This window comes from Muntiacus reevesi, chromosome 2 (genome assembly GCF_963930625.1).
Source record: "Muntiacus reevesi chromosome 2, mMunRee1.1, whole genome shotgun sequence".
Classification (NCBI taxonomy): domain Eukaryota; kingdom Metazoa; phylum Chordata; class Mammalia; order Artiodactyla; family Cervidae; genus Muntiacus; species Muntiacus reevesi.
In genome coordinates, this window is record NC_089250.1 from 189,722,016 (window position 1) to 189,747,174 (window position 25,159).

Consider the following 25,159-nt stretch of genomic DNA (forward strand, 5'->3'; position numbering starts at 1 on the left):
AAGGCTTCTCCCCATGAGAGACAACAGGGAGGCAGGCGAACTGGGTGACTGATTTTCATCACAGGTGATTCCTGAGTTAGAGCTTCAGGGGACCACTGCATTTCCCTGACACGTTTGGGGACCGCTGGGGGCATTCCCTGGGGCGCCTCTCACTTTCTGCTTTCATTTTGTTGGTGCTCTCACAAGAAATTGGGCTTCCCTGGTGGCTCAGACGGTAAAGAATCTACCTGCAATGCAGGAGACCAGGTTTGATCCCTGGGCCGGGAAGATCCCCTGGAGAAGGAAATGGCAACCCACTCTAGTATTCTTGCCTGGAGAATTCCATGGACAAAGGAGCCTGGCGGGCTGCAGCCCATGGGGTCACAAAGAGTCGGTCACAACTGAGCAGCTAACACTTTCACTTCAACAAGAATTAAAAAGAAGCCTGTTCTGTGAATCACTTTGCTGGTACACCTGAAACTCACACGGTATTGTAAGTCAACTCTACTCCATTTTTTTTTTTTTTTAAGTTTAGAAAAGGAAGCCTGTTCTGGCTCATCTGACTGATCGTGTTGACTCAGGGCCATTGTTGCAGAAGGAAGGAAGCAGAACGGCTGGGATTTTATAGAGAAATTGCTCCTGAATTGGCGCTGGGGCTGTCACTGCAGGTTTCTTACAGGTTGAGGGTGAGCAGGATTTAACAGATGGCCCAATCAGTGGACTTGAACTTGAATCCCTCCGTGAGCAGTGGCCCTGAGTGAAGGTCTTTCCCTGTCAGCCTCAGTGCTCTGTTGAGTGGAGCCCACCTTTCCTGCTTCGTGAAGGATTAGATGTGTGTGCGTGCGTGTGTACCCAGCCATTCAGTCGTGTCGGACTCTGTGTGACCCTGTGGACTGTAGCACACCAGACTCCTCTGTCAGTGGGATTTCCCAGGCAAGAATACTGGAATAGGTTGCCTTTTCCTTCCAGGGCATCTTCCACCCCAGGGATCAAACCCACATTTCCTGCATTGGCAGGCAGATTCTTTACCTCTGAGCCACCTGGGAGGCCCTGAAGGATTCGATGCTGGCCACTTCATGGGCTTTGCCCACCGTGAGGCTCAGTAGGTGGGCACCTGCTCCCGCTCCTCTTGCCCTGGGAATACAGGCCCAAGAGGCCTGTATTCTCCTCTTGGTCCCTGGAGAAGGTAGGAAAGAGCCTGGTAGCATTGCTTGTTCTGCCTGCCTGTCTCAGACCAGAGGCCCCAGGTTTGCAGACTGCAGAGCTTGGAGGGTATGAGCTCATGCAGAAACCAGTGTCCCGAGAAGGGAAGTGACTGTCCCCGTCACGGGGCCAGCAAGCAGCCCGTCCTGGATGAGGGCTCATGACGCCTCTGACTTCCCTCCAGCGCTCCTTCCACGGCACCTTGTGGCCCTGGGCCTCCTGGGGCACCTCCTGCCACCTGTGAATGTTGCCAAGGGCACCCGTGGGAGACGGGTCTCTCCCCTGCCCTGGGAGACGCGGGTCTCTTCATCCCATTCAGGGCTAGGGTGGTCATGGGCACCCCTCCAGGGGTCAGGATCGTCTCCTTCAAGTGCACTTCTTGTCTGGGGAGGGTGCGTGGTGGGCTGTTTTTTTGGAGAGCAGGCAGAGAGGCTTTGCAGGGTGAGGCAGGGAAGGCTGCCGACTACTCCAGGAAAGCAGTCGCAGATTCCGTAGGACAGCTCTGGGGTTCTCGCTAGGGGTAGGCACTCTGTCCTCACTCTTCCCGTGTGCCTCAGGAACCAGCAGCATCACGTGGGAGCTTGTGAGGTTAGAGTCCCAGGCCCCACCCAGCCCTTGAATTAGAACCTGCCTTTTAGCCAAGACCCCGGGAGATTCGTATGCAGGTGAAAAGCTTGTGAATTACTGTACTAACAATGATCAGTAATGAGTTGATGGAGATTTTTACTTTCTTTGTACATTCTCTCCCCCACCCCTGATTTGTTGTTACTGTATTTCTTCGCATGAATTACTTTATAAAAAATTCATGGTGAAAAAAAAATCGTGGTGAACTGCATGTAACATAAAATTTGCCATTTTCACCATTTTTGGAATATTTATTTATTTACTTTTGGCTCTGCTGGGGCTTCGTTGCTGTGTGGGGCTTTTTCTCTAGTGGTGATGAGCGGGGTCTGCTCCCTAGTTGCGATGCAAAGGCTTCTCATTGCAGTAGCTTCTCTTGTTGCAGAGCACAGACTTTGGGGTGCCTGGGCTTCAGTAATTGTGGTTCCCGGGTTCTAGGTCACAGGCTCGGTAGTTGTGGCACGTGGGTTTAGTTGCTCTGCGGCACATGGGATCTTCTCAGATCAGGGATTAAACCCCCGTGTCCTGCATTGGTAGGTGGATACTTTACCCCTGGGTCACCAGGGAAGCCCCTGATATTTATTTTTATTTATTTTATTTGGCTGCTTTGGGTCTTGGTTGCAGCACACCCGATCTTTAGCTGTGGCATGACTAGTTCCCTGACCGGGGATCGAACCTGGGCCCCCTGCATTGGGAGCAGGGAGTCTTAGTCTGGACCACCAGGGAGGTCCCCATCTTAAGCATTTTTAAGTGTACAGTTTGATGGCATTAAATACCTTCTGACTGTTGTGTGGCCGTCACCCCCACCCATCACCAGGCCTCTCTTCATCTTCTAAAAGTGTAGATGTGTAGCTATGAAACTCTAACCCCCATTCTCTTCCCTTGCTTCCCCTGACAACCACCATTATGCTTTCTTTCTGTATGATTTTGATTACTCTTAGTATCTCATGTAACTGGAATCATACAGTGTTTTCTCTCTTTGTGTTTGGTTTATTTCACTTAGCACGATGTTCTCCAAGGCTCATTTGTGTTGCAGCATACTGCAGAGTTGCCTTGCCTTTGAAGGCTGAATAATACCCATTGTACGTGCGTGCCACATTTGGCGTCTGCATTCATCTGTTGATGTACACAGGAGTTGCTTCCACATCTTAGCTACTGTGAATAATGCTGCTATGAACGTATAAGCATATAAATAGCTCTTCAAGACCGCACTCTCAATTCTTGCGAGTTTACACCCAGAAGTGCTGGGTTGTGTATGATGATTCTAAAACACGAATTACTTTTATGATCATAAAAAATAGCAAAAGCACTTCAGGGGGGATAACCTTGTCAAGTTTCCAGCTGGCATTGCCCAAGGGCAAGTAGAGTTGTTGGGTGCAGTACTTGGAAAAAGGAAGAAAGCAAGGCTGCCTTCCCCATTCTGGTGTTAGAGGGAGAAGAGCGGAAACTCGCCCACCGGCTGTGTGAGGAGCAGGGTGTGTTGATAGAAGTGTATGTGAGGGCCTCAGTCAGGTGGGGTTTCTAGCCATCCTGAAAGACGCTTCAAGATGGCCTCTGGTCTGGTGGGAAGGGTGCGTGGGCTGATCTCTCTCAAGACCTCTTCCAGAAAAAATTATAGTGGCAGTGTTTGGAAAAGGTTAATTTTATTACTGTGTGTCCATAGAGAGTCTACGGACTGGTTTAATCTCCAGGCCTGGGGTAAGGCAGGAGCCCATGCGATCGTCCTGACATAGCCCTTAAGGGGCATGGGCTCCAGTTAGGGTCACGGTTCCAACTACTAGTATTCAAAGTAGAACAAAAACCTGGACCCGCTATCATGGTCCACGAGGCCTTTGTGACTGGCCCCTGCCTGCCTCTCTGATCTTTGCTTCCCTTTTTCTGCTTTCTGCTTAAGTCACTGGAGACTTCCTTCAGGTCCTGGAAGATGGAAGCCAGGCTGTTTTTGCCTCACTTCCCTGGCTGTCTGCTCTGCCTGGAATGCTGGTCTCCCATAACTTTCCATGACTGCCCCTCCACGTTATAAAGGGCTCAACTGGGATGTCGCCTGTGCGGGGAGGCCTTCCGTGACTGCCCTGGCAGACGTGGCCCTCCGGCTGCCTCCCGTTCTCTTCACTTCATCTGGTTTTTCTTCCTAGGATGACTCTCTAACACCTTCTCCTCTGTTAGTTTACTTAGGAGTCACTTGTTTCTTCCTAATAGCATTTTCACTCCGTGAGAAGGTGGCTCTTTTATACCACTTAACTCCTGTGTCCCCAGCACTTAGAACATTGCCTGGCACCCAGTAGAAGTTCAGCAAATATCGAGTGGGTCAGCGCGTGCTCTTGCTTGTCCTCTCTGAGCTTCTGTTTCCCCATCTGCGATTCAGGGATCCTGATCCTGGCTGGTAGGGTGGCCATGGAAATTACAGGGTGCAGTGCGTTCAGAGGACTCAGTTTGGTGCCTGGTGTGAAGGAAGCGCTCAGCGCGTGGGCACGGTTGTTAGCGACTGGGGGGCCCTGGCATGACTTGGGTGGAACTCTGAGCATCTCGCGCTCTCTTTAAAACAATATTTATCTGTCTATTTATCTGGCTGTGCCAGGTCTCAGTTGGGACGTGCAGGATCTTTTCGTTGTGGCATGTGAGATCTAGTTCCCTGGTTGAACCTGGGCCCCCTGTTCTGGGAGCCGCTGGACCACCAGGGAAGTCCCAACACTGACTTCCCTTGTAACCCTAAATTTGGGTCTCCTGTGAAACAACCGTGTCCAGTGTCTGGTGTATCATAACACGTAGCCACGTCTCTGTGGATTGGAGTCCCCGGGCCCCCTGTGGAGCATCAGCTGTGGTTCTGACGGTGTTCTGCCTGGGCCTTTGAAGTGGCCTAGCTGCACCTGTGCTCATTTGCTCAGTTGCGTCTGATTCTTTGCGACCCCGTGGACTGTAGCCTATCAGGCTCCTCTGTCCATGGGATTCTCCATGGACAAGAATACTGGAGCAGGTTGCCGTTTCCTACTCCAGGGGATCTTCCTGACCCAGGGATCGAACCCACATCTCCTGCATTGGCAGGCGGATTCTTTACCACTGTGCCACCTGGGAAGTGGCTTTGCCCCCACACCCTCTTAAATGGTGTATGCCATGTGTATCAGTTGGGAATGCTTTTGACTGTAAGTAAACACCCAGTGTACAGGGCTTGAACAAATGGAATGATTTGTCCTGTGAGAGCTCTGAGATTTCTAGTGTTGGTTCAGCGGCAGAGTGACATCAGGGCTGGTGTCTTTGTGATTCTCTTGGGCTTCCCTGCAGACGCTGCTCTGGCTTCCCCCGATGTGTTTAGGAAGCAGGCATGAGGGATGGAAGCAGGAATGAAGCCATTAGCATCTGTCCTTTTATAAGGATGGCACAGTTTCCCCAGGTCCCTCCCAGCACTCTTCTGCTTACATCGCATCAGCTGGAACTTCTTAAGGTCAGCCTTAAAAGAGAGGCTGAGTAATTAGGTTTTTCATGGGAAAATGATGTTAGAGATGATGGTGAGGTCAGCCAACCAGCAGTGCCTGCCGTACTAGGAAACCTATGTTTTACGTTAGATTATTGGTTCTCAACTGGGGGCAGTTCTGTTCCCCAGAGGATGTCTGGCAGAATCCAGAGATTTTTGTTGCCACAACTGGGGTGTGTGTGTATGTGTGTGTGTGCACGCACGCACTAATGGTATCTCCAGAGATGCTGCCAGACATCTTAACAGTTCACAGGGCAGTCGCAGAGAATTATCTGATCCAAATGTCAGTGACACCAAGGTTGAGACACCCTTAAGTTAGATCATTCCAGAAACATCATCCAAATTTGGGGAACACGAGTTTAGTTGCTTTCCTGTGATGTAGTGACAGGAAAGTGGTCAGACCTCATAGTACTGGTGCAGATTATTGATACATGGTCTTGTTATTGGTTTTTTTAAAGGGAAGGTTGATGCTTGCCGAGAACAGCCAAATGCTACATGTCAGAGAGTCTTAGTAGAAGGTGAATGTCAAACAGAGCTAATTAAGTCTTATTGCCTTCTAGGAACACAGAACAATGACATGAAAAGACAGTTTCTGCTGGAGCGACTGCTGGATGCAGTGAAACAGGTAAGAAGAAAGCTCATGCTGGGCTTTGAGTTCAAATCATGGTGTCAGGTGATGAATGTAGAAGTCATTTCTGCCCTTCTGTCTACACATACCTACTTCTGCCTTGAATCTGGAAACAGGGAGGCTACTCATTTCCCCCAGCAAGTGATAGTGATCAGAGGTGGGGTAGAGGGGCTCCTGTGTCCTGACATCCTAAAGCCCCCGGAGGACCCACCCCCATCCTTCAGTGGTTTCCCTTTGAGAAGGGCATTAATGTGGGTTTCAGAGTCTTATTTCCAAGCAGTTTTTCTTGTTGTTTGTTTTTGCTGCGCTGCATAGCTTGTAGTAAAATGCATGAACTAAAATCCCCAGATTGAACCCAGGCCCTTGGCAGTGAGAGCAGGGTCCTGACCACTGGACCGCTGGGGAATTAACAAAGCAGACCTGGGTTCGATCCCTGGTTTGGGAAACTCCCCTGGAGAAGGGAAAGGCTACCTGCTTCAGTATTCTGGCCTGGAGAATTCCATGGACTGCAGTCCATGGGGTCGCAAAGAGTCAGACACGACTGAGCGACTTTCATTTCACTTTCTAAGGCTGCTGCAGTGCTGGTTGGGAGTTAGGGCCCCCGTGAGCACAAGAACAGAAACGAGGCCGTGCTCAGGGCTGTGCGGAGTCTCCAGATGGGCTCTGCTTGGTTTGGTTGACACTAAATGGGTGCCTGGCCTTTGGCTGGGTGTGGAAGCGGGCGTTGACACGCGGCTGGCCTCAGGTTGTCTGCTTACAGCTACCCGACAGGCCTCGTTTCTTGCACGTTCATTGTGTGTCTGGCACTCCGCTGAGTGCTTTCCATCGACTCCTTCCAGCCACCCTGTGAGAGAGTTCTTGGAATTATTGCCATTTTACAGATGAGGGAATGAAGAACTGAAGCTCAGGTCCAATAACTTGCTGCCGGTGTCATAGTTAATAAGCAGCAGAGCTGGGATACAGCCCTAGGAATTCACGTTTCACAAGGGGCGACTGGCATTTATCGGCGTGTCATCACAATATAGGGAGATAAATATGTCCTTTAATGGAAGTGCCTGTTAAGGGTTGATGTGAGCTCAGAGAATTTAGCATCTGCCCAAGCCTTGAGGCATCCAGGTATGGCAGAAAGGACACAGAATCAGGTGTAGCTGGATTGGAAGGCCAGCTTTGTCTCCTGACAGCTGTGTGTGCTGGGAAACTTACCCAGCCTTTCTGAGCATCCTTCTTCTCTTTAATTGGGTCAACCATCTCTATAGGGCTATGGAGGGAATTGCTTTTGTTAAAGGGATAAAGAGCCATGGCCAGCGCCTGGTCCCCAATAAATGCAGAGCTGACGTTATTAGTTTTTTTCTTTCTTTGCTCCAGAAATAGAACGCAAAGTAAGATGAAGAGTTAAGTCCAACCACTTCAAATGTAGCAGTTAAACAGAATAACTTGGATCTTCCACCCAGAGCTATTATTACTATTTGGGAGGGTGAAAGTGTTGTACATATGCCTTTTAAAAACCAACTTTAGTTATTATAATGCTTGGCAAATAGTAGTTTCTCAATACATAAAATTTAATAGTTTAGTTTCTTTAATATCTTGAGTGTTGAGATTGAAACCCTATTCAATTTAGGATTTATTGGACAGGGTAACCTGCTAGTTTTTACTTCATGTTTTGTTTATTATGTGTATCTTTTCATATGCATGTGGAACACACTATGATTTCTTAGCTTCATTAAGAAATTAAAATTTTTTCAAGTTGGAAAGAAAAACAATAATAGCCAACTTTATAGAGGTGTGATTTGCATACAATAAAAATACCAGTTTTAAGTGTGCAGTCCTGTGAGTTTTGACCGGAGTATCATTTAAATTTCTATATACACATACACATATCCGTACACACATATATGATAATAAATTTAGGAATCTGGTAAACTTGCTACCCACAGTGGAGGTTCTATACCTTTGAAAGAGAGTAGTGGAGAGTGGTAATGGTTGTACAATATTGCGAATTGAGTTGCATAACTAAAAATGGTTGAAATGGTAAATTTTATGTTATCTACATTTCAGCACCGTTAGAGGGAAAAAAAAAAAGAAAGTTTGCTTTTGTTTCCACCCTCCCTGGGTGACTTGGCATTGAGCACAACCGGAGGGCTTGTTGGAAGCTTGATGTATGCTGTCATGACTTCACAGCAGCCATAGCAACTTTGGGCCCTGTCAGAAGGGACCCGTCGTCATCACAGATTTGTGGCAGTTTTGATTACTGCCTGTTAAGAGCTCTGTGTTATTGACAGTCAGCTGCTGACAGATAGAATCAGCTTCCTAGAGAATCTGCAGACGGCTTCTGTTTCCCTCTTAGCGTCGTCTCTGCACAAGTCTCCCTTCTGTACAAGTGGGAGGTAAAAGGGCGTCTTCCTTCAAATGGCGGCTGGAAGGCTGGGGTGCCCGCCGTCCCACTTCTTGGGCTGACCCCCAGGACTCGGGAACCCCTTGACTCGGCCCCCAGAGTTCCTGGCCCCGGGTCCCCCCAGACCCCGAAGGTCCCTGGGGGTGGTTTTGTGTGTCCATCCCAACGGCTGATCTCAGTGACTTTCTTTTTCTGCAGTGCCAGATCCGCTTTGGAGGGAGAAAGGAGATCGCCTCAGATTCTGACAGCAGGTAAATAATGTAGCCTCTGAAACCTGTTACCCTCAAGGCCAAAAAGGTAGCCAGAGATTCACCAGCTTTTATATTCTGCCACTGCAGCCAAGTGGGGTGGTGATTACGTTACTGAGTTTGGACAGCAGGCCAATAATTGAGAGACGAATCGTTGGGGCAAAGGATAACGGCTTGATTCAGAAAACCAGCTAACCGGAAGATGCTGGGTTTGTGTCTCCAAAGAACCGTCTTGCCTGAGTTAGCATTCAGGCTCCTTTTATAATAAAGCGGGAGGGGATAAAGTCAAACACTTCCTGGTTCCCATTGGCTTCCAAAGGGATGTGTTAATTTCTTCTTCCTGCAGTCATTCACTGGTGGTCCTGGTCAGGAGGTTTTCTATGAGCTTAAACAGAAGTATTTTAGCTTTATGCGCATTACCTGGGAAGCAGGGTTCCCAGAAATGGGTCATTATGTGTAATTTAAACTTCTAGGTAACATCCTTTTAGTGATTAACTTGTAATAGAATGCAAAAGTTCTTCCCTATTACAATTACATTTGGGGGGGAGTGTGTAGATCTATACAGGGACTACTTGTTTAAAGTACCCCCAGCTCCCTGTCATCCTCTTTCTAGGAATCTTCTCTGAGGGAATTACTTGAAATGCCTTTCCACATGACATTATTTTCACAGTAATTTATAATGATGAAAACTCAGAAATCTGAATGTTCAACATTTGGGAAATGGTGAATAATGAAACATAGTGCGTCAGTAGTTTGAAATGTCCTATAGCCCGTTACACTGATGCCCATACAGAATTTGATATAAGCAGAAAATTGCAAATGTAGGAATTTAAAAGTAATAAATTTAGTAAAAATTAAAAGAGCAGCATGCAGAGTTAATATGGATGCAGAGTGATCCTCCATGTGTTAAACGACTGTGGCAAAAAACATACCAAAGTGTAAATAGAGGTCATGTTGAGGTTAAGACTATTGGGGAATCTGTATCCTTTCTGATATTTTGTCACATTTTATACTGTGATTGTGTGTCCCTTTTATAATTAAAAAAAGTCCTAAAAATGGCCATTGACCTTCATGACCGAGGAAAGGCTGACATGACTGCATAAGCGTGTATAAGAGATACAGGCATTTGCTGGAAATGCCCAGTGAAGTTCAAGGCTGATCTGTGCTCTGCGGCTAGGGAAGAGCAGGAGGAGCCTTCCCGAAAAGGAAGAGACGGAGGGAACTCACTGCTCAGCATTCGTCTCAATCTGGAGCCGTGTGTGTTCCCTCTGACCCTGACCCACCCGGCCCAGCCGGTTCCTCCTCTGTCCCTCCAACCCTTGCCCTTCTGTTGGCACTTTACCAGCCGTGAGCAGAGCGTGCAGTGCTACATGTTCATGGAGCTATGGGGACTGTTTGAAACCGGTGCAGATTTAAAATTCTACTCCTTACCCCTCCAATCTCTGCCTCCTCTTTGCTCAGTTTTTCTCCACAGCACCAACTAACGACTGTATATTGTGCTTTTTAAATTTTTTATTTCATTTCTTCCAGTTTTCCCATACCACAGTGTCCACTCTGCAGGCAGAGATGTTTGGCTGTCTTGTTCAAGGTGCATCCTCAGTGCCTGGAAGCATCTAGAAGGTGCTCAGGGAGAGCTGTTGTCTGGTTGATGGTGTGCGTGGCTTCCTACCACACATGGTCAAGGGTGTAAAGATCTGTGAGCTCAGAGGGCAGAGGGGCAGCTTCTCCATTTTTTTCTGAGTGTTTTGCACAGACATTCTGTGCCTGTCACTCTTGAGGTTCTCTGCCTGATTGTGGCATTAGATCATTAAATTGATTGCTTTAGTTCTTCCCGAGGGCCTACTATGGGGCCTGACCTCCATCAGTACAGGGGTCGTCCTTTTGGGACCGGGATCGCCTGCATGCGAATGGGAGTTCTTGATGTCCTGAACCAGGAGGTAGATGTGTGTGTGTGTATGTGTGTGTTTATGGGTGCGTGGGTGTATGTACTCAAGAGTTCTCTATCACTTTTTTTTCGTAATTATGCTTTTTATTTCCTTAGAGAAGCCATCTCTGAATGTTAGATGAACATGTTCTTATATAGTAGAGCTTACCATTATAACTTTTATTCTGTAAACTGTTGTTATTTTATAGTAGAATTTACAAAGTTAATTCCTTCTATGGTATTAACTGTGGTTTCTGGCTTCCAGCAAGACCCTGCTTCATCATGATAATGATAGTTACTGTCTCTGACTGTTCCTGCCACTTCTTGTTTGTGTTGATTCTTGGTCTCAGGGCAGCTCCAGGAGGAGCAGAGGTATAATTCTTTCTTCACAGATGAGAAAACAGAGGCCCAGAGAGGGAAGCTAATACAGCCTCTGTGTACCTTCTCAGAAATGGTACGGTTGAAGGTTGAACCCTAGTTTCTTGGGCTCCAAAATCTCTTCTTTCTGTGTTATATCACATTTAGCGATTGCATTGGTTGTGAGCTAGGTTAAAAATTTTTTTTGTTTTTTTCCCCCTAAAGGGTTCCTTCTCAATATCCGAGTCTTGGTCTTCTCTTGCCACGTGTCTGGCTAAAGGTGGCACCACCTTTGTGTAGGAAAGGCCACATCATTGTCCTTATTTAGTGAGAAAGTCTAACCTCAAGAGGGAAAGTCAGTGACTGTTTTAAAGTGACTGTCGTGAGGTCTGAAAGGAAAGATGGTTCCCCTCTCTCCGCACCCCTTCAGACAGCCTGGCACCAGGATGGATCTCAAGTCCATTGGCTTCTCTCCAGCTCCCCAGCTGTTGCCCGTTGCGGTCACCCCGTGGCTCACAGGGCGGCCGCCGTGGACCTTCCCCCGTCTCCTTTCTTGCCCTGCCTCCTCTGCATCCAGCAGAAGCATCTGCAGATGCATCCATCCAGCTCTGCAGGAGCAGATTCCCGTCCATCACCCTCCACCCCGCCCCCGGCCCCACGGAAAACCTTCCACCGCCTTCTCTTTGCTCTTGGGAAAAAGATCCACATGCTTAACGACCTGGAGGGCCCCCAGCTCTCCCCTGGCTCTGTGCCCCTGCCACCCTGGCCTGGCCTTTCTGGTTTTTGTTTTTCATTCTTAAAGCCTGTCAGTCATTTTTCGGGGATGCCTTCCAGGTCCCTGATATGAATCCTCCACACTCTTCTCCAGCCCCGGCCGCCTGGGCTGTCTTCCTCGCTCTGTACCAGGGACTGGCAGATTCTTGCTGCTACGGCTCAGATTTGTCCTCAGGCTGTACTGTGCTGAGCCGGCTCCGTACCGTTCGAGGCTATAAACCTCTGTGGGATGAATGCATTCCATCTGTCTGCTCAACTAGATGACCAGCTGGAGAGAAGTCTGGTTTGCTCACGCCGCTTCCACAGTACCTGACACATACAAGTGCTTGTGTGTGTGTGTGCGCGTGTGCGCGAGCGTGCTGAGTTGCTTCAGTCATGTCCGACTCTTTGCAACCCTATGGACTGTAGTCTGCCAGGCTTCTCTGTCCATGGAATTCTCCAGGCAAGAATCCTGCATTGGCACCAGGGAAGCCCAACAGTGAGTCACTGAGCACCTCCTTGGTGTGATGTTCTGTGCTCGACACTGGGCTTCCGGAGTAGTTCTGACATGCTTCTGCCCCTCAGATGACTTCATGTCCACCAGGGAATGTAGTCCAGTGAGGCGGCGATGACAATGTGACCCTGAGGGTGACATCTTAGGGGCTGTTGGATGCGCTGCACAGCCCGGGCTTCGAATGTTATCTCTTCCCCTTTCCAGCTGCATCTCTCAACCTCTCTAAGTTCAAGAGTTTCAGATCTACTGTGACACTGTGGCTTATAATAAGAGATATACATTATCGCCCCGTTTCTGGTACCACGCTCTTAAAACCCCTGAAATTTCCAAAGCAATGAGAGCCAGAAAGGTGTCTTTTGTAATGTTAATGCAGTGACTTTGGAAAGCACTCGAGGTTGGGGGCTGGCTGCCAGGAGGACCAACCGCGTGATTAAGGGGTTGGAACTTTTCAGTTCCATCTCAGGACCACCGAGGAGGGGATAGGGGCTGGAGATGGAGTTCAGATACCAGTGGCCAATGACTTAACCAATTAAATCTATATAATGAAGCCTCCATAAAAATCTCGGGGTTTAGAGAGCTTCTGCGCCAGTGAATACTTACAAGTGCAAGGAGAGTGGTCCACCGAGGGGTGGGGGGGTGGCCCACTGGAAGCCCTGTCCTCTCTTCCCGTATCTTTCTTCTATCTGGCTGTTCCTGAGTTACCTCCTTTTATAATAAACCAGTAGTCTAGTAAATAAAAGGTTTCTCTCAGTTCTGGGAGCTGCTCTAGCAAATTAATTGAACCCAAGGAGGAGGTCATGGGAACCCCTGAGATACATAACTGGTCAATCAGAAGCGCAGGTGACAGTCTGGACTTGTGAGTGGTGTCTGAAGTGGTGGTTGGGGCAGAAGGTGCTACCCTGTTGAGGGCCCACAGTGCTGGCTTTCCACTTAGAACAGTGATGGAATTTTTCCCTTTAAAACAGGTCTATACACATGGAAAAAGTGAGTTGGACTCAAGACAAGTAAATGAGAGAAGCATCCTCAGGGCCTTCCCTGGCAGTCCATTGGCTCAGGCTGCATCTTCCACTGCAGAGGGCGAGGATTCGATTCCTGGTCGGCGAGCTAAGATCCCACATGGCTCACGGTCAAAAAACCAAAACATGAAACAAAAGCAGTGCTGGAACAAATTCAGTAAAAACTTTAAAAATGGCCCACATCAAAAAAAAAAAAAAAGGGAAAGAAAAAGAAATACCCTCACAAATGACAAAAGTGGCCGAGGTCTCCGTGGATGACTGAAGTTGAGGAAAGAGAGAGCTGGTCAGAACTACACAATGTTCAGTATTCTTTGGCTAAAACCCCGATTGCAAAGCATGTCTGTCTCTGTGTGAGAGATTTGTTTGGTTTTGCAAGATGCAGCAGCCCTCACGTGAAGTATAAAACAACGTTGATAGGAAGGCAAATGACAGGCAGGCCTTGTTTTTTCCCCATCAGATTTTGTCCTCCGTAAACCTCTTGGGAGGAAGAGGTGGTGGTCATAAGGCTCCATCCTCCACTCACTTCTCTGTTGACCTTGTTCTCCTGCTCCCTTTTCTCCTGAGGACAAGGACACATTCTTGTGCTTCATTAAACTGATTGCTTATTCCATCAGTCACACTGGCCTGTGGGGAGGCAGTAACATATCTTTTGAATAGTTTGCCTTCTAGAAAGAATGGCCCAAGAACTAGCCGGTGCTGAAGTCCCTTTGAAAACTACATTCGCTGGTGCTCCACTGGTGCAGCTTCTTCCCACGTGGAATTACAGAACACGCTAACGTTTCCCGTGGGTTTAGAAAGAGCAAATCTAAACCGGGGGGCGGCAGAGTGAGCGTGGGGTATGGAGCTCAGAGCTTGAGTCCTGGTGTTGCCAGTCCTTGGTTGTGTTGGACTGTGGGCGAGTTCTGACTTCCTTGTGCCTCAGTGTTCTCATCTGTAAATGGGGAGAGTAGTGATAATAGGGGAGAATAGTGATAATGTTCACTCCGTAGAGCTGTGAGTTAGTTCATGTGCAGCCCTTAGGTTAGTGCCTGGCGGTTAGTAAGTTTCTAGCAGTTGTTAGCTGTTGGGCTTCCCTGGTGCCTCAGACTGTAAAGAATATGCCTGCAATGCAGGAGACCCAGGGTTGATCCCTGAATCAGGAAAATCCCCTGGAGAAGGGGATGACTACCCACTCCAGTATTCTTGCCTGGGAAATTCCATGGACACAGGAACCTGGTGGGCTACAGTCCACGGGGTCAGAAAGAGTTGGACACAACTGAGCGACTAACACTTTTACTTTCAGTTTTCACCGCCATTATAATTTTCTGTGAAGTGTCTTGACACTTGGTAAATATTCTCTGCACATGGGTTTCTGCCATTGTGGGTGGCAATGAGTTGGCTTTGGGTATTTGCCTCGTTTAGACAGCGCAGATTTTTGTGACTCATTCAGGTGACTATGGCAGAAGAAATCAGAGGGAAGCATTCTCCTTCGAAAACATGCCAGGGAAGAGTTCTTGTTTTGGTGATTTTTCTTTGTTATTGTTTAGTCACTCAGTCATGTCCAACTTTTCTGCCACCTTGTGGACTATAGCCCACCAGGCTCCTCTGTCGATGGAATTTCCCAGGCAAGTACTGGAGTGGGTTGCCATTTCCTTCTCCAGGGGATCTTCCCAAGCCAGGAATTGAATCTGCACCTCCTGCATTGGCAGGCAGATTCTTCACTGAGCCACTTGAGATTTTTCTTTACCTGTTAAGGAATTCAAAACTGTGTTGAACTTTTTAGGAAGCTAAAGAACGAAACCAGCTGCCCTTTGCTGTTCCTTAATGTTATTTCTGAGACAGCGTTGAAAACTGTCCTGTGTGTTCCTGTGGACACTTATGAAACAGAATGGCTTTTTCAGACATTCCTTTTCCTCTTTTAAGTGTCTCTGGATGTTCGTCATGTGTTTTTCTTCTTTTTTTTTTGGTTCTACCACTGCAATGCTACCAACCCATTTCCCTCCACCCTCGTGCACACATGCCCAGTCATGTAATCCCATGGACTGCAGCCTGCCAGGCTCCTCTGTCCATGGACTTTTCCAGGCAAGAAGACTGGAGTGGGTTGCCATTTCCTTCTCCATCTTTTTTTTTTTTTTAATGTTCAGTTCGTCACAGAGTTACCAGCCTCTTAGTGGTTTGAGGTGTCGACCGGATATTCTAATTCTTCTCATCCTGGCAAAACCCCCTGGGGTTCATTAATTGGATTTCTTATCTCCGCTGCCTGAGCACTTGCTTTCCACCTTAAGGCTCTAGTAGTGGATAGTTCCATATTACATTTGCTTTCATTTTACCCTATGGATCAAATGAATTGATTTCTTTTTGAGGAAAGATTATTTTTAGCAAATGGGGGGAGCCTTAGGGCATTTAGCAGATCTAAGCACATTTCCATCTGAATTTTAATAAATATTTGTGTTTTTATATTGATAGTTGTTGAGAGCAGTGCTAGGCCCATAGGGAATCACGTGTCAGCACGGTCATCATCGTCATCACCACCATTCTGGTGTGGAGCGAGGCCTTGAGCATGAGGGGTGAGCTTTGGAGTCAGGCACACTTATCTGCATGCTCAGCCGGTCCACAGATCACCAGTTGTGCATGTGTGCGTGTCAGGTGGCACTAGTCGTTAAGAACCTGCCTGACAGTTCAGGAGATATAGGAGACCTAGGTTCGATCCCTGGGTCGGGAAGATTCCCTGGAAGAGGGCAGAGCAACCCAATCCAGTATTCTTGCTTGGAGAATCCCATGGACAGAGGAGCCTGGCAGGCTACAGTCCATAGGATTGCAGAGAGAAACGATTGAAGCCTCTTAGCATGCACACAAGTGACATCTCTAGACCGTTCTTGCACCATCTGTAAAATTAGATGATGAGGGTTTTCCTGGTGGCTCAGTAGTAAAGAATCTGCCTGCCAGTGCAGGAGACTCAGCTTGAATCCCTAGTCCAAGAAGATCCCACATGCTGTGGAACAGCTAAGCCAGTGGTCCATACTGTTGAGCTTGTGCCCTGGAGACCACGCTCCTCAATAAGAGAGGCCACCACAGTGAGTTCACAGGCCACAACTAGACAGCGGCTCCTGTTCATGGCACCTAGAGAAAAACCCTCGCAGCAGTGAAGACCCAGCACAGCCAAAAATAAGTAAACAGATAAATAAGATAGATAAACATAATTAAAAAAAAGATGGTGATCGTGGGACCAACTTCCTGGGATTGAAGTGAGGATTAGATATAATAGTGTTTGCTTGACACACCCAGTGAGAACTTAGTAAGTGTAATACATTTTCTTCCTGTGACTAGACATGCCAGTATTTTGACTAATTTGGAAACTAAAGGCTAGAATGATTCTCGTTAATTCCTTCATTCAGCAGATACTTATTTATAGTCACTGAGTTGGCATTGGCGCTGCTAGCCGGGTGAGATGGTTGACGTTCTGAAGGAACTCAGGGTTGAGCCTGGGCAGTGGACGTGTAAATTGCAGACGGTTATGGTGGCCTGTAGTAATAATTACGTAGTATAGACTTGAGAGGCGAGTACAGGGTCTTCACTTGTCAGGTGGGCAGGATGGGACTTCTAGGCAGCAGGAGAAGCAAATGCAGGGGTGTGAGAGAGTCTTGGGATTGTGGGTGGTGTGTTGTTTGTGCCGGAAGTTGGGCTGGAAAGTCAGTAGATTCTTGACTTGCTGTCACAGGGAAGCATTTGCACTTTATCCGATAGAGTATTATTTTTTAAACTATGGCTATTTGTATGAGATTTTCACAGTTTTTGCCATTCCCCTGTACTGTTTGTGCCAGAGATTGACTTGAGGTGGAATTTTAAGGCCCCCCCTTGTCTACTCAGGTCTTGTCAGTGAAATCAAAGATTGATGGTTGCTGAAATATTTTTCTTGACATAGTAAAATGATTAACCTGAAAAATGTTCATTTTATGGTCCCCCTAAAATCATGTCATGTAACCCGAGCAGAATGTGGCAAGAAGGAAAATGATGTTGTCAGGTTTGCTTTTCAGGAGGGTGGCTTCTGATCAGCAGGCCAGGGGAGTGGGCCAGGGAGATGGGGTCGGGGTTGCAGTGAGAGGGGGCTGCTCTGCGCAGTGGACGAGGAAGCTGAATGGAGGTGGTGGTGCTGGGAGAAGGGCCAGAAAGCTTAGGGTGAGCCTGGATGAGACTGACTGACCGGGGGATGAGACCTAAATGCTCTGGCTCTAAGGCATGGCCAGAAATCAGAACAAATGTATATTGTTTTAGATTTTATTTTTTTAAAAATAGTATTTTTTTTCTCTAATAATAGGCCGCAAATTTTATTCTGAAAGCCTTTGCTTTCTCAGAGATATATCTGTACTGTGGGATGGCCTGCATCTTACCTGTTTCTTTGTTTCTTATTGGAGTATAGTTGATTTACAATGTTGTGTTAGTTTCAGGTGTAGGGTAGACTGATTCAGTTTTGTGAATATGTGTTGTTTTGTCTCCAAATTGTGTCTGACTCTTTGCAACCTGCCGCCAGGCTTCTCTGTCCAGACGATTTTCCAGGCAAGGATACTGAAGTGGATTGCCATTTCCTTCTCCAGGGGATCTTCCCGACCCCGGGATTGAACTCACAGGCGATTCTTTACCACTGAGTCACCAGGGAAGTCCATCTATCTACCTGTCTACTCTTTTAGGTCCTTTTGCCATGTAGGTCATTACAGAATATTGAGTAGAGTTCCCTGTGCTCCACAGTAGGTCCTTATTATTATTTTATGCAGAGCAGTATCTATACACCAGTTCCAATCTATCTCTCCCCCACAGCCCCCCACCTCCTCCTGCCCAGTAATTGCAAGTTTGTTTTCTGCATCTGTGACTGTATTGTTTGCTGAAAGGAAGCTTTTGGTGTGGAGTTTTCTTTCTTCCAGGTTATGGACTCTGACCAAACTGGGAGACCCATTGGCCACTGGACCTGATGTCACGTCTCTGCTTCCTCATTTCCCGTTTATTCGGTCTTTCCACATTGAAGGGCTCTTGGCTTTCTCCATCCTCTTTCTCCCTTTCGATTTATCAGCTCCCTAGACTGATTCCTTCTCAGCTTTCACCTCCCATCCCTGACTTTTGAAGCTCCTCATCTGCCAAAAGAATCCCAAATGCTAGCAGGTGTTTGTTGGCATCTGGACCAAAGCTTGAGGGTCTGTCTACCCCAGAGAAGACAGTTGCTGTGTTTTTATATGTGTGTGTTTTATTTTATTTATTTATTTATTTTATTAGTTGGAGGCTAATTACTTCACAACATTTCAGTGGGTTTTGTCATACATTGACATGAATCAGCCATAGAGTTACACGTATTCCCCATCCCAATCCCCCCATGTGTGTGTTTTAATTAATAATTTAATACTGATTTATTTGTCTGGCTACACTGAGTCCCACCAGGGAGGTTCCTATAGTTGTTTTGTGTTTCTTTTTTTTGTTTGGCCAAGCTGTGCAGCTTGTGGAATCCTAGTTCCCCAACCGAGGACTGAACCCACACCTCCTGTATTGGAAGTGGAGAGTCTTAACCACTGGGCCACCTGGGAAATCCAGTTACTGTACTTATTTTAGTAACTTTTAAAAATGGTCAGAAATGATTTAACTCAGTTAAAAATTGGTTATTTTTCCAATTTCTGGTTCCTCTGGTAGAATATTCATATGATTTCTTTTTACATGCCCATATGCCATCCTCAGGCCTAATAGTATCTTGAAAACTGTTGGCTTGTGAGTTTTCACTGTTACCAAGCTTGCATTTTTTTCTGGTTCTTTGTTACCTGCTTTTCTTTTTTTTTTTCTTCCCCTCTTTTTCTCTACCCCATCTCTTCTCCCTCCCTCTGGGTAACTTATGCTAATGATCAAGAATCATTTGTTCTGTGTATTTCTCCACATTCTTAGAAATAAAATACACATATGTATATATACACACACACGTACACAGGTTTTATTGCCATTGTCTTCCAGAAATTCAATTATATGTAATGTTCTGCATCTGTATTTTCTCTCTTGGCACTATGCTGTCAAATCCTTTCCAAGTTAGAGTTCTAAAAAAGCTTCTTAAAGCTTCTTCTTCTTAAAAAGCTGCACTATATTGTATTATGTGAAATGTACCAACAGTTGCCTACGAAGTAATACTGACTTTATGTCCAATTTTTACTACTGTGGACAGTGAAACAGTAGACATCCTTGAGCATCTTTTCTCGTGTATTGAGGGTTTTATTTGTTTGGCAGAGATTTCCGGGAGCTGAGTTGCTGGGCCAAAGAGAATGCGTTTATTTTTAACAGTTGGTCAGGTATCTTTCTAAAAGCCTTCTACTTGGTAGTGCATGAAACTACCCTTTTCTTCCTTTCTAATAATAGTTTTGAGTGTTGTTTTGAAGTTTTGTCAGTCTGATGGGTGAAAAGAGGTGCCTCACTCGTCATTGTAATTTGCATCTGTTGATTGCCAGTGAGTTTCAGTTTTTTATTTTTTTAAAGTTTGTTGGCTCTTTGACTTTGCTCTTTTGTGCAGAGGTACTTCATATTGTTTGCCCTGTTTCTTGTTGGATTATTTGTCCCCTTCTCAGTTTGTGAGAGCTCTTTGTGTATGACAGTAATTAATTAACCTGTCACCTGTTTTTTGCATTGCAAATATTTTTCAGATCTGTCCATTATCTTTGTAAGCACAGGTAATAGTTTCTATTATAATACTACATTGAAAATTAAAAAAAAAATTATTTTTGGCTGTGCTGGGCCTTCCTTACTGCATGTGGGCTTTCTGTAGTTGTGGCGAGCAGGCTTCTCATTGCAGTGGCTTCTCTTGTTGCCGAGCTCAGGCTCTGGGCGCACCGGCTTTAGTAGTTGAGGCACACAGGCTTAGTTGCCCCAAGGCATGTGGAATCTTCCCGCATCAGGGATCGAACCTGTGTCCCTTGCATTGGCAGGCAGGTTCTCAACCACTGGACCACCAGGGAAGTCCTTACAACTTTTTATGCAATTAAATGTCTCTTTCCTGGTCCATATACTATCCTGCCAGTTTCTGGGTTTTCAGTGTAAAATGTTGATCTTCCTCAACATTAGAGTGTGCGTGTGGTCTTTTACATTTTCCTGTAAGGTTTTTATTGTTTACAGTTAAGCCTTTGATCCGTCTGGGATTTATGTTTGTATAGTTCCTGGGATAAAATTAACACCAGTTTTAGTTTCTTCTGGATGGATGCCACCTTTCTCAGAGATCTTTTTGGCTCTTTATCTCTGGTCTGCTGTTTACTTGCGTTCCATTTACCTAGCACAGAGAGAGGATGCTTCCATCCTCTCACATGAGTGTAGATGATGCAAATAACTGAAACCCACTCCTCTTCCTCTTTCTCTTCCTCCTCCTTCAGATAAGAATCCTACCATTTCTATTACTCTGTAACGTGATTAAAAAAACTTCAAAAACCTGGGCATGTGTTATGGCCCTTGTTCCAGGTCACTGGGTGACATAATGGTGCAGCCTGCCATCAATGGCTTCTTCATAATAAAGATAACAGTCAGTGACAGTTTTCACTGGGTAGTTCCGTCGACTGTGAGGCACACCTGGATTTCCGAGACCTTAAAATGTGGGGAGAAAGGTGCTGCTTAGGTTGTTTAGATTTGGCATCTCATTCTTTTAAATTTTCTACCTAGTATTTAGTAGTGTGGCGGTCCTGTAACTTATTAGTGTTTTCCTGTTAATGGGCGTTCAGGTTGTGTCTAGTTTTGTTTCTGCTTTTGCTGTTCTAACAATGCCACAATAGAGATGTTTGTGTATATGTCTGTCTTTGCCTTCTCGTGCTTTTCTATTTGTTTATTTCGGCTTTTAGTTGTGAGATAATTATGGAGGCACAGGCAGTTGTAAGAAATAGAAAGATCCCATTTATCTTTATCTTTTACTCAGTTTTCTCCAAAGGTCTTACCTTGTAAAATTCTTGGATGGTAGGTATTTCAAATTTTGCTAATTTCACTTGTGTGTGTGTGTGTGTATTGAGCTCTGTGCAGTTTTATCACTCTGCAGAGTGATGTGTCCCCACCACAGTCAAGATACAGAATAATTGAATCACCACAGGGTTCCTCCTGTTTTTTTTTCTTTTCTTTTTTTTTTAACCATACCCACCTCCCTCCCCATCCCTAACTCCTGGCCACTACCACTCTCTTCTCCAGTTCTATAATTTTGTCATTCTAAGAATGTTGTATAAATAGAAACATGCAGTGTGTAACCTTTTGGGACTGGCTTTTTTTTTTCTTCCCAATCAGGGTAATTTCCTTGAGATTCATCCAGACTGTTGCACTTATCAATAGTGTGTGCTCCTTTTTGTTGCCAAGTAGTATTCTGTGGTCTGGATATACCACAGCCTGTTTATTCACTGGAGGACATCTGGGTTGTTTTCAGTTTTTGGCTACTGCAGATAATACCGCTGGAAACATTTATGCACAGGTTATTGCTGTGAACCTAAGCTTTCGTTTCTCTGAGATAAGTACTCCAGAACGCAGTTTCTGGGTTGTATGATAGTTGCATGTTTAGTTTTATAAGAAATTGCCAACTGTCCATATTGACTATACCATTTCCATTCCCTCCAGCAACATGTGAGTGATCCAGTTCCTCTGCATTCTTGTCATCTTTTAATATTCTCATGATTTTCTATTTTAGCCATCCTATAGGTGTGTAGGCGTATCTCACTGTACTGTTAACGTGCATTTCTCTAATGGTGAATGACGTTGAACTTATTTCCATGTTCTTGAATATGTGTATCCCTCTTTGGTGAAATGTCTGTTCACGGTTTTGCTCATTTGTAATTAGTAGCACTTTTATATTTATAGGATAAATTCCTAGAAGTGGGATTGCTGAGTCAAAGGGTCTTTGCTTTGTTGCTGTCCGACTCGGCGACCACACAGACTGTAGCCTGCCAGATTCCTCTGTCCATGGGAATTCCCAGGCAAGGATACTGGAGTGGGTTGCTATTTCCTTCTCCAGAGTATCGTCCCGACCCAGGAATTGAAGCTGCACCTTCTGTGACTGCATCGCAGGCAGATTCTTTACCCGCTGAGTCATCCGGGACAGAGGGTATATAGGCTTTTTAAAAAATTATGTTGCCTGATCTCTTTGTAGAGAGATGTAGCAATTCACATTCATATTCCTATCAACAGGACCCACTTATTTGTACTTTTGCTAGATCTGTGACTGGTTTTAAATTGATAGTCCCAAGTTGGTATCCTAGTATTGCAACACTTTTTTCTCACTAGTGAGATTGAATATCTTTTCTGTGTTTGTTGGGCAACTGTATTTCCTCCTTTCATGGTTTATTTGTTCACTTTCTTTAATAGTTTTTTTATTTTTGGAGTTGCTTGTCTTGTCCGTCTGTAGAAACTCTTCATGTACTATGGCCTTTAATTTTTTTTCCAGTTATGTGCACTGTAAATATTTTCTCTAGTCTATCATTTATTGCTTTACCGTATTTATCATTATCTTTTGCTATGTTGAAACTTAACTTTTTTTTGTGGTTAATCCTATAAACCTTTGAAATTCTGCTTTGAGAGTATCCTGTCCTGCAGTTCTCCTGTATTTTTCTCTAAGTTTTTACAGTTTTATTTTTCTTGTTGGTGTTTTTCAGTTGCTAATTGTGTCCAACTCTTTGTGACTCCATGGACCGCAGCACACCAGGCTTCCCTGTCCTTCACTGTTTCTAGGATTTTGCTCAAATTTATGTCCATTGAGTTGGTGATTGAGTTGGTGATGCTACCTAACCTCTGCCTTCCTCTTCTTTTGCCTTCAGTCTTCCCCAGCAGCAGAGTCTTTTCCAATGAGTCGGCTCTTTGCATCAGGTGACCAAAGTGTTATTTTTCTACACTTATATATTTTCTTGATCTTGACACACACTTATATATTTTCTTGGTCTTTATGCATGTGGAATTTAGTTCTGTGGTTGTTTGAGGCAAAAGTTTATTCTTAATTTCCTTTCAGCCCTATAACCACTTGTGTCAGTGCCGCTGTTAAGTAGCTCATTCCTGCCCATCTGAATTAAAGTACTTTATATAAAATGTTTCCATATTTATTTGGGTTTTTGGGGGCAAGGACGTTCTCTATACTGCTCTATTAATTTGTTTATCACTGTACCCAGAACCACACTGGACCAAGTTCTTCCTGTGATTAGTATTGGAATTGTATTAAATGTATATGTTAATTTGGGAAGAATTAACATTTTTATTTAAATAAGTCTTCCCATTTAGGAAAGCAATGTTTCTACTTATTTTGATCTTTATACCTTTTAAGAATATTATGGTTTTATTCATATAGGACATGTATCTTTGTTATTAAAAATATGATTTATTTTACTTTTGTTACTGTTGTGATTGTTGTTCCCCTCCACCATTTTATTGACTTAAAAAAATCAACTTTTAATGTTACTGTTTCTTTTATTGCAACATTTAAAATTTGCTGGTTAAAAACATTTTTATATCTTTTTGTAGGTCTCCTTTTTTTGGCTTAGCTTTATAATCTATGCTTTTAAAAAAGTGCCATTTCAGATTCTCTGCAAATAATGGTTGCGTGATTTTTTTTTCTCAGTATAACTTTGATGCCATATTTCTTCATTCTTTGTAGCTCAGGGTAGCAATGTTTCTGGTTCTTGAGACATGAATACTTTTTAAATGCAAAAAAAGAAGCTAAGTGAGAAAAACATAGAGGTAAGAAAGACATCACCAATAATTTTACCAAGTTGCTATTAATTTTTTACATAATTCCCTTCAATTTGTTTTTTAGCATAGTTGAAAACATACTTAATATACAGTTTCATACCCTGCTTAAGTTTCATTTCATATTATAAACCTGTTGGCTTATCATTATAAACTCTTTGATAAATATTTTAAAGGCTAAATGGCGGGAGGGGGAATCGGGAAGGGGAACACATGTAAATCCATGGGCTGATTCATGTCTATGTATGGCAAAAACCACTACAATATTGTAAAGTAATTAGCCTCCAACTAATAAAAATAAATGGGAAAAAGAAAAAAAAAAGGCTAAATGGCATTCGATTATATGTTGTATTATCATTTAACCAATTCCCCAAGTGTCAAATCTTTATGTATTTTTAACTTTCCACAGTTGTAAAGAATGTTTTGAATATTTTCATTCTTAAATCTTTATCTGACTTTGAGATTACAGTTGAGGATTGATTGGTGCTAGTAAAATCCAGCCAGAAAGGATGTGCACTTTTCTGAAAATTTGTAACATGCAAATGTAGGGCATGGCCCATTTCAAATGACTGTCATGTGATGGCCTTGCTGTAGCAAGGCTAGTTGATTGCACTGCCTTAAGTCTGAGATGTGGCTAATGCTGTTAATGACCGGTTTTTTTGGGTACAATTGACTCTGTTCTAGGTGACTTCGGAGCTTTCCACATGAGGACAGTCCAGTTCATTTTCACTATTGTACTTGCTCTTCACCAAAACCTTCCAATAAAGCTGTAACACAGTGAAAGGATTAGTTTGAAGTTATGCCCTCTGTCACCAGGTTAATTTGATGTGGTTCTTAAAATGCAGCTTTTATTACTGATCCTGTCTGTCTCACATTCACCATAAATGTCTCATAGTTGCCATAAAAAAGTACAGGATTCTTATTAAATGTGACAGGTTAAGCAGTCTTGAAATACAGGACGCAGCTCAGGAAAGCCAGTGCCTGCAGAATTTTAGCAGTAAAGCAGTTAAGCTCGTGCAAAGTCCAGCTGTGCGGGTGGTGGTGGTGTGAGACAGTTTTAGCAGGAGAAGGTTATTTCATTTTCCTCTCGTTAACTCCTTCACTCCTTCATCAAGCTTTTACTGAGCACCCCGAGGGCAAGTTTTATTATTATTTTTTTTAAGCAGCTTAATTGAAGTCTAATTTACTTACCATAAAAATCTACTCCTTGTACATGTACAATGTGGTGAAATTTTCAAAGTAAATCTATAGAGTTGTGCAGTCATCACCCCAGTTCAGTTTCAGAACATTTTCATTCCCCCAAAGAGTTTCTTTATGCCAGTTTACAGTTAATCCCCGATTCCAGCCTTAGGCGAGCACTAGTGTAATGGGT

At 44.8% G+C, this 25,159-nt stretch overlaps 1 protein-coding gene across 2 annotated transcripts in view; it reads left to right on the forward strand.

Annotated features, from left to right (window-relative positions):
* Nucleotides 1-25,159, forward strand: part of SNX29 (sorting nexin 29) — a 576,513-nt gene that overhangs the window by 17,406 nt on the left and 533,948 nt on the right. For both annotated transcript variants that reach the window (XM_065924349.1, XM_065924350.1), the window contains exons 2-3: nt 5,833-5,897; nt 8,491-8,543. In XM_065924349.1, coding sequence (XP_065780421.1) covers nt 5,833-5,897; nt 8,491-8,543 — 118 coding nt within the window. The remainder of the gene's footprint in view (nt 1-5,832; nt 5,898-8,490; nt 8,544-25,159) is intronic.